At 40.9% G+C, this 12,183-nt stretch overlaps 1 protein-coding gene across 1 annotated transcript; it reads left to right on the forward strand.

Moving 5' to 3' along the window:
• Positions 1 to 1,207: 1,207 nt before the first annotated feature.
• On the forward strand, positions 1,208 to 6,910 carry LOC120590211 (tripartite motif-containing protein 64C-like). The gene is made up of 6 exons (XM_039847831.1): positions 1,208 to 1,617; positions 2,164 to 2,259; positions 3,284 to 3,514; positions 4,301 to 4,323; positions 5,256 to 5,353; positions 6,402 to 6,910. Exons 1-6 carry the CDS (start codon positions 1,210 to 1,212, stop codon positions 6,893 to 6,895), a joined length of 1,350 nt encoding a protein of 449 aa, XP_039703765.1. The 5' UTR covers positions 1,208 to 1,209; the 3' UTR covers positions 6,896 to 6,910.
• The last annotated feature ends 5,273 nt before the right edge of the window (positions 6,911 to 12,183 follow it).

Below are 12,183 nucleotides of genomic sequence, written 5' to 3' on the forward strand. Positions count from 1 at the left end.
GGTCTTAAAAGACATTTCCATAGTTTTTATGCAATTGTGGAAATCATAAACCATCCAAAGTGTTCAACACAATGTGGGCATATAATAATAGTCTCTATGCACATCAACATAAAAGTTAAATGTATTGAATTAATCAGAAAACCCTTGCAAAGGTATTATTTGATATTCCTTTGAAACCTTCGGTTTGCAGACTAGATTTGAAAACTTCAAAATAGATCCTACCAACTGGTAAGGACTTCCAAGAAGTGGCATTGGTCACAATAGGGGAATACCAGGAATCAAGATGAAATATCCAGCCATGCTTCCGTTAACTGCATCTCTGGATTTTTTTATTGTAGGGAAGACATCCAAGTATTCTTATTTAAAAACAAAACAAAACAAATAAAATAATTGATTACTTTTGCTGCTTATCACTCACTGTAGCTTGAACATTCATCAGTTCAAAGTGTAAAGTTGCTGCGATGGCCTGAACTGACTTTAAAAAATTGTTTTCCTGAATTAGAAATAACACATAATGTTTGCAATCTGTTGTTTGAAAGGAGTTTCGCTATTAAAGTTAGAAGCATGAATTCAACTGTTTATAGTTTTAGGAGTTCAAGTTAAAGTTGACATTGATTAAATTAAAGTAGCATAAATTAACCGAATCAGTCTTATTTGTCAGTTCCAAGGCAGGACACATAGAGACTATTGGCACAGAGACAAAGTATGTATGTACATATATGTTATAGTCATGAAATCATGGGTGGGGGAGAGAGAGAGACAGAGAAAAAGGGACAGAGAGTAAGATGGAGAGATGGAAAGAGACACAGAGACTGAGTGATTCACATTCTACATTTGCTTCTGGACCAATCAGCTAATAAAAGTAATTCTGGAATCATCCTAGCTTTTACCTCCTGCTCCAAATGTTAAGCTTGTCTAAGTAAATTAGGTATGATTGAGATAATTATTTATTTTAAACAAAAAAGATGCTGAGGACTCTCTTGTCTCATTTTCTCATTTGTATCATAGCATAAACCCAACCTATCTAGATTTACCATGTATTGGTTTGTGGTGGGGGTAAGTTGATGGTAGATTAGGTACTTAGTTAATAGGTAGATAGAGCTCAAGTAGACAAACCTTTGTCCAAAGGCTTTTCTTTCCTCATCTGGACAGAATGATGTTCTCTCTCCCGCTCTCATTTTTTCTTTATTTTTTCCAGTTTTCAGAAACATGAATTCAGACACCTTGAAAGCCTTCCAGAAGGAACTCACCTGCTCCATGTGCATGAACTACTTCCTCGACCCTGTCACCATAGAATGTGGGCACAGCTTTTGTCGTCCCTGCCTGCACCTCTGCTGGGACGAAACTCCAAATCTAAAGTGCTGCCCTGAGTGCAGGGGAATTTCAGAGAAGCCAGATTTCAAAACCAACATCACACTCAAGAGCCTTGCTTCCCTTGCCAGACAGGCTAGAGCTTACTATGTCAACGGCTCTGAGGAGCAGATCTGTGTGTCACACAAAGCACAGGGCATCTTCAGTGAGATTGAAAAGGACCTGCTCTGTGGGCTCTGCTCTGAATCCCCAGAGCATGTGGCTCACAACCACAGTCCAATACAATGGGCCGCGGAGGAATACAGGGTAGGTGATGCTTATAAAGCAATTGGAAAGCTATAGATTCTTAAATCAGAGAGAAAGATGAGGACAATAACAAGGAAGTGATGAGAATAGAGATGGCAGAGATGACAATTTTTCAATGTAAATTCCAAGATATGAGTGTATTCTCTCAATGCTGTTGACCAATTTGGACACTATAATCATTACTGTGTTGAGCCTTTACTAAGAGAGTTTTCCTTAGAAACGTTGTTCGAATATGTAGAATTGGTGTGATTGTGGGCCAGGTGGTTAGTGCCTGGAACACTGGTTTCTGATGCAAGTTTGACTTCTTCCTAGTCAGGTTATATAAAAATGTGGGTGCCAATTACTTGAGAAGTGGATTATTATCTGTAGGGTCTCCACAACTTCTCTATTATATGTTTCTGTAAGCTTTGATATCCCAAATATTAAAATCAAATTATATTAACGTGAAAATTCAGACCTCTTCATTCTAACATGAAGTGACTGTTTTTTCAACAACTGCCTTTTATGATATTACCTGTGTCACTAAAGCTCATGATTATTTTGTAGGATAATCTTCTAAAGAAAATGGACTCTTTATGGAATATGACTCAAGAAATACAAAATAGTCTGAAGCAGGAAACTAGCAAAATCCAGTCATTAGAGGTAAGAATGAATATGTTCTGTTTACTTTTATGCAGTTGACAAATTCTGGCTCAGATTTTTAAATTCAAATTACCAGTTAAAGGATAATGTTTTCTGCCCAGGAAAAATTAGTGGTTTCAAGTGACAATATCAGTAATCACAAATATACTGACCAATACTAGCTAGTGCAAAGAATGCTAATACATTTGACACTTGAACAAGAGGGGTTAGGGTCTCGCCAGCTTGCTATCAAATATCCATGTATAACTTTTGACTTTTCGTCTCTTGGTATCTGTGGGGCATTGGCTCTATTGAGAGCAAAATCCAGGGATGTTCAAGTCCTGTATATAAAATGACAGAACAATGCATATAGTCGGCTCTTTGCATTTGTGATTCTCAACCTCAGATCAAAAATATCATCTTTTACCAGCCATTGATTGCATCCATGGATAGGAAACCCACAGGTGTAGAGGGCCAAGTGTGTATTGATTGAAAAAAATCAGAGTATTAGTGGGCTCTTGCAGTTCAAACCCACGCTGTTTAAGGGTCCACTGTGTATGGGATAATCAGGGCTTGATATTCCTAGTTCAACTTTGAAGGTTTGGATAAATCTTAGTAAGTATAAGACAATAGTACACTAAGTTTGTCTGTGAAGGAGAGGAGAGAAATCAAGTAGGACCAGAAGAAAAATGAAGCATTTAAAATATCTGCATAATATGGTTTATACCTAAATATTTTAAAATATGTAGAAAATTCAGGGGGAGAAAAAAGAGAAAAATAAGATTAAGATAACAGGAAATAATTGATGGAATAAGAACCCTGAAGAAGCATCACAGATAGACCCTGGGACCCCTTGGAGAGCTTAATCTAACAGGAAAAGAGACCAGAAACATAGAGACAAGATAGACAGAAGGATCAACAAATACTCAAGACACACTGCAATGTGAGGCAGAAAGTTTGTCAAGCACTTTCTTCACGAGGTTAATATTTGAAGTTTTTGTTGAGAGTGAGTATATGTAATCCCATTAATCCCCTATCTCTGCAGGACTATGTGGCTTTGAGAAAGGTTATGATCAAAGCTGAATATCAGAAGATGCATCTATTTCTCCATGAGGAGGAGCACCTCCATGTGGACGCAATGGAGAAGGAAGCAAAGGAGATCTTCCGTCAACTCAAAGAAAATGAATTCAGAATGACCCAACAGAAAGAAGGCCTGAAACAAATGTACAGAGAGCTGACTGAGATATGCCACAGGGCTGATGTGGAACTGCTCCAGGTAAGAAGGGAAGGTCCATCCTCAGAGATGAGAATTCTTTTCTGGGCACTGCTGCCTGACATTGAAATGTTTCCTGCAGATACTATTACCCATGGCTAAGTAACAATGCTCCTTGACAATGCCTCTAATGATGGGAGCATCATTAGATTTTTCCAATCACTTATTTCCTTGTGTCCTGGTAATCATTGGGAGATTTTTGCCCTAAGTGGCTAACATAGGACAAAATAATTTCAGTGTAATTGGGAGTACTATCTACACAGACAGGTTAACCAAAATCAGCAAATCTCTGTGACCAGGGGAATGCCAACTTTGTTGAGGCCATTCTCGATTTGTATTCCCCTAATCCACTGTCACTCTCAGTTATCCCCACAAAAGCCACTTGCTAAAGACACTGAGGTTTTGCCCTTTGCCTAAGCAAGATTAGTTGAATTTGGTAATCAATTTCAATGCACTCTGCAATTATTTTTTATGTGGTTCCCTGTTTTGCTTTAATTGTTATTATGAACAGTCAGACATCTCCATTGGAATAAGATGGTGCAGTGAGTGACGTTGGAAACCTTGCTGCCCCACCTCACATCTGCTTGACTTTCTTTCCTCAATGAACCCAGTGGAAGTCCCTCAGATTTTAGTTTTTTTATTATTAAGATAGCCTCTGATTGTTCCTTAAAGGAGAATAGGAAACAATATGTTATTAAAACAAACATTTGAAACTATTAAAATAAAATACTAGAAAAAATTCAAAAGGACAGAACTCTCATGATTATCTTTTTTTGTTGTTTTTTGCAGGACTTAGAAAATGTATTGGAAAGGTGAGTTTACACTAATGATCTTGTTGATAAGGTGAATGTACATGTTTTGAGCTATTAACATTGTCCTCTGTGGCTACTTTCTATTTTGTTTCAAAAAAGGTCCTGAGGACTTCTGTTCCTTGGTTTCAGAAAATTATTTCTTATGTGGTTGAAGTTAAATGTACCTTAAACCTTGTGACATTCTGGGCTTTGTCCCAGCCACTCACCCCATCTTCTCCAGCTTTGCCACAATAAAGGAATTTTACTTAAGGATTTTTTTCTGAAGTATCCCAGAGGAGGTATCAATACTACATAATTGAAAGGTGGAAAAGGCAGGAAAGAGAGAGCTTTCTTAAAAGTGAAAAATGGGGATTTGGGGGAATGGGGATTTGTCCCTGGAGTAGCAATGATTCAGACTGTTCCATCAAAGGATTCCCTCCTCATAGGCAGGATTTCAAGGGGAACGGTTTCTTGGGGCCGGCTAGGAAGTTAGACCTTCAGGAGAAGGACTGCCAGACTGGAGTTAGATTCCTTTGCTTTGCAGAAAAGAGCAAAGCTGTCTGGCTCCATGGACTCTTCCCTTCCAGACACTGAATGTATCATTGGTGACTTCTCTCAGACTCAAGTTTAAAGACTTTGCCTGAATTTTCTGCTCTCAGTAAGATACTCAGGATTTTCATATTCCCTGAGATGGAGTAGATAGAAGAAATGATTCTCAGTAATTATAGAAATGTAATAATATCTGAGAAGAATGGGGAAGTTAGATTTGATGTAACTTTAGATTAAAAGTATCATTTTTTATATTCTCAAGAGGGTAGAATAGAATGTATGTATACCTAATTAACTCCAAATGGGAAAATTCTGATGAAACATCTTGGATTAAAAGCTGTAATCTTTGTTATGGTGTGTGATTAACCCTTGGCCTGTAACGTCACTGATGTCATTCTTTACAGGACTGAATTTGTGCAGATGCAAAAGCCTCAGTCAGTGAATCCAGAGCTCACTTCATGGTGCTTCACTGGAATCCTAGATATGCTGAACAACTTCAGAGGTAAAAGTCAGCCCTTTGGCCTCAGACCTCAATTTCTTTAGTGGTTCTTGGGAATGAGCCTTCTTCCATTTAATTTTATTTTTTTCTGACATGAAGGTGGTATATGACTTTCCAAAAATGTTATCTTTTCTCCTTGTATAGTCATCATGATAATCAGGACTGAACTTTGCAACTTACAGTATGCTGAAGATGCAGAGAACAAACCTTTTCAATTACATCTGACATAGGCAGAGCAATCAGGTTCCACATATGGTTATGAAGAGACAGAATATTTAGTTCTCAGGGTAGCAATCAATAGTGTGTTTATTCAGGTTGGTCTACTCTTGAAAGTTTAAATATGGCATTGATGACTTTTAATGTCTACTGTATTCTAAGTGGATTTATCATGCACTGCACAAAGAATATTTATAAAATCAGAAAGCTGTCACCAGAAAAGGAACTAAAATTGTCAAAAGCAGAATAATTTTAATGCTGTTAGATCAATCCTCAAACAACTGGAAGGCAAAGAATCTGTGAGCATGGCCCAGCTATATCAGGCTCACACTAGAGAGCAAGTCTAGAGCCAGAGGGCCGAAATCAGGATCAGACTGAATACGGAGATAGAAGAGGTAACATAAAACCAGAACATTCTCTTCAGAAACTTCTAATCTAAGCATAATGTGGATTTCTATCAAATATTTAGATGATTGAAATGTGGCAGGTACAAGTTATATCTCAATAAATACTGACATAATAGCAAAGTACTATTTATTAAGTAGTATCAAGGACTATCAACACAAGAGATTTTTAAAGTAAAAACAATGGTTTTAGGTGTTTTTTGAAACATGTTTCACAGAGTTCATGATATATCAGGGTTTTTTTTTTCTGTATAATTTGAAGGATTTCTGTGTGCTTAGAGGTAGTGATAACTTTTGCTCTTCATAGACGAGCCCATCTGAACTCTCTTTGCTGTCTTTATATTTCCTTGGAGGAGGGGCAAATGAAGAGACTGTCCCTCAGGATATGAAAATCCCATGCAGTTGACCTGATTTTTTTTCTCTTTCTGTAGTGCATAATGTTCTGAATCAGGAAACCATCAGTAACTGTATTAGCTTTCCTGAGGATGTCAGAAAGATGATATTCGGAGATGACCATCACGACACGTCTGGAGAGCCCTCGAGAGTGCAGAGCTTTGCAGCATGGGGAGCTCAGACCTTTACCTCTGGTCGGCATTACTGGGAGATGGATGTGCCACACTCCTCGAACTGGATTCTGGGAGTCTGCAAAGATTCCTTGATAAGCGATACCGATATCACTATTGATTTTGAAGAAGCATTGCTTCTATTTTCTTTGAAGATGAATAACCATTATTTTCTCTCCACTAACCCCCCACCCTTAATTCAGTATGTTAAAAGGCCCCTGGGTAAGATTGGAGTGTTTCTGGATTATGATAATGGAACCGTGAGCTTCTATGATGCTGACAAAGGTTCCCTCATATCCAGTATAGTTTCTTCCTCCTTCCATTCCCCTCTGAAGCCTTTCCTCTGCCTTGGTTCCCCATGAAAAATCATTTTTTGAGCACTTTTTAATGAAATTCCATGTTTGAGGAAATTATTGTCCTGAAATGTTATAGGAGGCAACAGGACATACCTGACTATCGTTGAGCACATTGTAACTTAAGGGAACATAATTATTATATGTTTACAAAATGGCATAGCCACATTGAATATATGTGTGCTTATTAAGTTTTCTTTTTATAAAAATTCTTTATAATATAGAACTTCCTAGACATGATGGTGTTTTCTTTTTAAAATAAGTTTTATTAAGATAAAAGTTATATTCATAAAAATCACCCCTTTAAAATGTATAAGTCAGTATTTTTAGCAATATCCAAAGAGTTGTATAATAATTGTAACTATCTAATTCTAGGACATTTCCATCCCCCTCAAAAAATCCAAAATTTATTAACATTTACTTCCTATTCACCCTCCTCTATTCCTTGTCAACCCCTAATCTACTTTCAGTCTTTAGGGATTTGTCTGTTATAAACATTTCAAGTAAATGGAATTGCACATTGTGTGGCTTTTGGTATCTTGTTTATTTCACATAATGTTTTCAAGGTTCATCTACATCATAAGCAATGTGTTTTACTTGTATATTTGAGCCAGATTAGATAGAATAATAAAGGGATATGTATCTGTTTAGTGAGCAAAAGGTACTGTGCTTAGTTTTCTCTTCAAGTCTGACCTAGTTGGGTAGATCCAAGTGTCTGACAGACTTTATCATTTCTCTAAATCTAGTCATTCAACATATCTCAGCTCAAACAACAGTTTTTTCAAGGAAGTCCACCCTGACTCTCAAAAGTTTCTCTTATTACAAACTCTGAGCATATTATACTATCTTGTCATAATCAAACTTTCATCAAATTAGTAGGTACTTATTACTACTAAACTGAAAATTCTGAGAGAGTAAGGACAGTATTTGTCTTAGTTACATTCCCACTATCCAATGCCACAGTACTTAAGAACATAAAACACAATAAATATAATGTGAATGAATGAATAAATCTGTAATGTGCTCACTCCCATGAAACTGAGAAAGTTTTCCTAAGTAGGAGACATAAGTTACTAAACATAAAGGAAAATAAATTGGAATGCATTAAAATCAATAACTTCCATGCACCCTCCTCTTCGAGGTCACCGCTAGCTTCATCCAAAGAAGGCTCCTCCCAGGACAAGCGGCTGGGTAGGCCCATCCCAGCTGACTAAGGTGCACAGAGCCAGGTGGGGTCACTAGGACTGGACATGCAGGAGTCCCGCTTCACTCCCAGTCCTGCTGGCCATCACTTGCTCGCTCTCGGGCTCCCCAGGGGCCTCATTTTCTCCCTGGGTCTAGAGATGCACCCATCGTCCACTCACCACCCTCTGGCTGTTCCAGGGGCCTTCTCTTCTCCCTTTTCGGGTGGCGGGAGAGGATGCCCAGCAAATACTAAACTCTTCGTCCTTCTCTCCAGATTCACCTCCCAAGACCCAGGTCACCAGGCCGAGCTAGTGGGCCGAAAAGTCACTGTGCAAAGGGGCTCTGGCCCCGGGACCATTTGGGGCTGTCCCTGCAGGGTCAAAGGCATGACTGAAGCCACCTGGCCCTCCGGGGACGGACGAGGTGGCGGTGCCTGTCCCTGGTTGGGTTGATTTCAGGTTGAGTTTGACCTCCGTGAATTAGAGGAGAGTGTTGATGTAGGGAACATGGCCTTCTATATTTCTCTCACCCTAACTTGAAAGTCTTAGTCAGGGATAAGATGATTGTCCAGGCCTGGCAGGCGTCCAGTGGAGAAGAACTTCAGGGACTAGAAGAAGTATGGGAAGAGGATCCTGAAACACCACAGGAACCGACCTTCAGGTATAGCAGGTTGTGGCGAGGCACAGTGGTGGAGTTAGATCCGGGGAGGTGGGGCTGTGGTCTGAGGGTCTGTGGGACAGGAGGTTAGAGGGTAACTCTCAGAAAATGACTGTGAGACGGATTGGCTCCATCACAGAAGCCACAGACATGAGTCTATGGGAGCTGAGCAGGGCTGTTGAGGACAGGACATGGTGGACATTACTCTTTCACAGGGTAGCCAGGACTCAAAGAAAAGATATCAATGCACAAAACACACACACACACCCATCTGATGTACTATGTGTATTGTGTAATGTACTTTTTCAAAAATGAAACATCTGTAATCAAGAAACTCAGACCAGTGAGATGGCGCCATCTCTTCTGAGGCCCAGGCTGAAGCCTCCAGGTTGTGGTCTTCTCAGGTGTTGCAAACACAGGTGCTAGAGTCACTGGGGAAACACAGACCAGAAGGAGGAGGGCTCCTGGAGCTGAATGTGCAAGACTCAGAAGGCTCCTCAGACCCTGGAAGGTGACCTTGGGCCCTGACACCCACGAGGTTCAGATCCATGGGAAAATGAAGCCTATTGGCCTCTCTGAAATGACGGTGTCATCTGCCTACTGAGTGTTCACAAGATGTTCTAAGAGAGATTCAACCTGAGCATTGGGCCGGGCAGCCTTCAGGTGACTGGTCCCCTGGACAGTAAAACTGATGCAGAGAAAAGGGCGAGGGTTAGGGATTCTAGGACTCTAAGATGGAAAGGCCTAGTCCCTGCCTCCTGGTCTCTGTAAAGAGCAGAAAGTATGATGACATTAGGGGGAGTGGTGACCATGTACCTTCACCTCACATTCAATACAACCCAGTCCTGACACCTGCACAGTAAAAGTGGGCAGCTTCCTGGAGCCCTTCCATTTTTCTCTTATCAGCTTTGTTTTTCTAAAACAAATGTTTTTTGTACTTTTAAATTTCAAAAATATTATTGCACTCTAATTACAAAAACATAAATTTTATGTCTTTGGTACTTTTCAATGAAAAAGATACCAAAGACACTGCCTTTAAAAGTGTAATAAAACCAGTTATATTTATGTCATTTAATTACAAAAATGAGAAATAAATCAAAGGAATATAAGCAACTTGAAATCTGTCCCTTTAATGAATCCCACAGATGCATTGCCTTTGTGTGTGTGTTTTGTTTGAAGTTGAACCGTATGCAGAAGAATCCATAGATCTCCAGCCTTTGATAGAGAAACAGTGCCATGAGGTGATCCTAGATCTCCCACAGGGCTTCACAGATGTAGAAGGAACATAAGGGGTTGGTCAACTCTCAGGCTGGGTTCCCAGAGGGTCCCCTATGTAATGCTGGGAATACTGAGTCACTCGCTGAGATCAGATGGGCCTGGTGAGCTGTCCTCCTAGCAGGAGCATCTGATGTCTGTGTCTTCACTCTTTTTCCAAAAGGCATGCAGTGAGGGAGGTCAGGACCACCCATGATGTCTCATTGTTCCTGGTGAAGAGCTGGGGATGCTCTTTGTTGACTTGAGTAGGTTGGGAGGGCAGGGATAGGTCCTGCAAAGTGAGACGCTGAACAACCCCAGTGGCTCAGTTTACAGAAAAAGCAATGACCAGCACCTCTTCGAGTCATGAACACGGTGGCCCAACAGGGTAAGCAAATGCAAGCAGCTACTGCAGGACGCAGCCTAGCAATCTTCTATGGAATGGGGACCCGTCCCCTAGGGAGATGTGCTCAGGGCACCCTTCACTGGCCTACGGGGAGTATTACCATTCTCTCATCTCCACTTTGGGGCTCCATGAAATAGCAGACCCCAGTGTTTTTGAGAGATTCCCTGAAGTGCCAATGAGTACATTAGGAAGCAATGGAGAACGTGTGTACTTATTTGCCTAACCCTTTTCATCCCAACCACCACAACTTCAAATTTCTTCTATTTCTCTCTCCTCCCAAATTTCTTTCTTTGCTCCTTCTCCTGGAGCGCTTTCCAGGGAATTTTTTGAAAACTAGAGGAGAAAGAACACATGCATGTCCAGAGCCACCCACAGGAAAACCCCTGTGTGACAGGTGCCCAGTGCAGAACCAGAGTTCATAGGGCCTCCTCATCAGGGGGGTCCACCCCTTCTGATTCCCAGCCCAGCTTTCTCCTAAGGTCAGTCGGGGTGGCTGAACACCAATTTAACAGTGCAACGGGGTCACCAGCCAGGAGATGCTAAGAGTGAAACTGCAGGGCTGGAGGGAGGTATTACAGACAGCGATGGTGCCAGGGCCTCAAATACATGGATGAGAACTGGTCCTTCAGAATGAGAACCCTATGAAGCAGGGCTGGGGAAGAGTCACAAAAAGGAGCTTATGGATGGGATAAAGTGAACATGGAAGCGAGATGAAAACGGAAATCAATTACAAGCACTCTTATGCTGTCTCTGAGGCTTCATCATCCGTAGTGCAGTTTTCAAGTGGACTAGGACAGCAACGATGTCAGGGTGACCATGGGAAAAGAAAGGGGAGAGTTTGAGCTGAGGTGAGAACCCAGGGTCCTGCCGCTTTGGGGATTATGGAGCCCAACCCAAGGACCCATTCTGTCCTCATTTCTAAACTCCTCAGGTGACCCCCTGGCCCTGCTACCGGAGACTCTATCCTGGGCCTGGTCAATCCCAGGAGACTAGGACTGCAGTGCTGTGCAAGGAAGTGTTTGCTCTAGAACCCTTAAATAGCAAAGCAAAAAAAGATGATGGCAGACACAGCACATAGATACAATTCTTCCTATGACATCATAAGAATAGAAAAAGAATCAATCAGACTTTTACACACATTTCTGTTTTCCATTTGATTTCATAGCCCCCTTCCTCAGTCTTCCAAGTAGCAGGTGCCACCTGACTATTCCCAGAACTCTCTCCCATGGGGTCCAACCTGAGTATTGGTACCTACATATAGAGTCTTCATCATCGTTTTTGGCGTCAGAGAAGCTCTCCATCAGCTAATCTTCAGAAACAGAAATATGAGCAATAAAGTTATTTGAAACAGAGGCTCATCCATTTCTCCTAGTGTCCTTGAACCTACGGTGAGTATGGCATCACCCTGATGTTACCCTCACTTCATAGATCTTCTTGGGACTCAAGGAGTTCAGAGCCCTTCAACTACACATTGACCAAAGTTGTAAACCTTCACATCAGAAACTGTTAAAGAAAACACCTTTCACCTTTTTCCTCCCACTGGCCAATAATCACTCACACCTCCAAACTTATCAACCTGAAATTATGACTGTTATGTACAAACTTGAATATAATTAGTGTGACTGAGCAATGGGATGTTTTATTTTAGTTAATATTTATTATCGAGTTAGTAATCAACATGAATTAAAAACAGCAACGTCTGGCCACTGGCTGCCACACCGAATAGTGCAACACTAGAATTCAAAAATGTGGTCGGTGTGGCCTCCCCTCCCCTGCTGGTTCCTGCGGAGTAGTT

The sequence above is a fragment of the Pteropus medius genome, unplaced genomic scaffold (assembly GCF_902729225.1).
Source record: "Pteropus medius unplaced genomic scaffold, Ma_sr-lr_union100, whole genome shotgun sequence".
Classification (NCBI taxonomy): Eukaryota; Metazoa; Chordata; class Mammalia; order Chiroptera; family Pteropodidae; genus Pteropus; species Pteropus medius.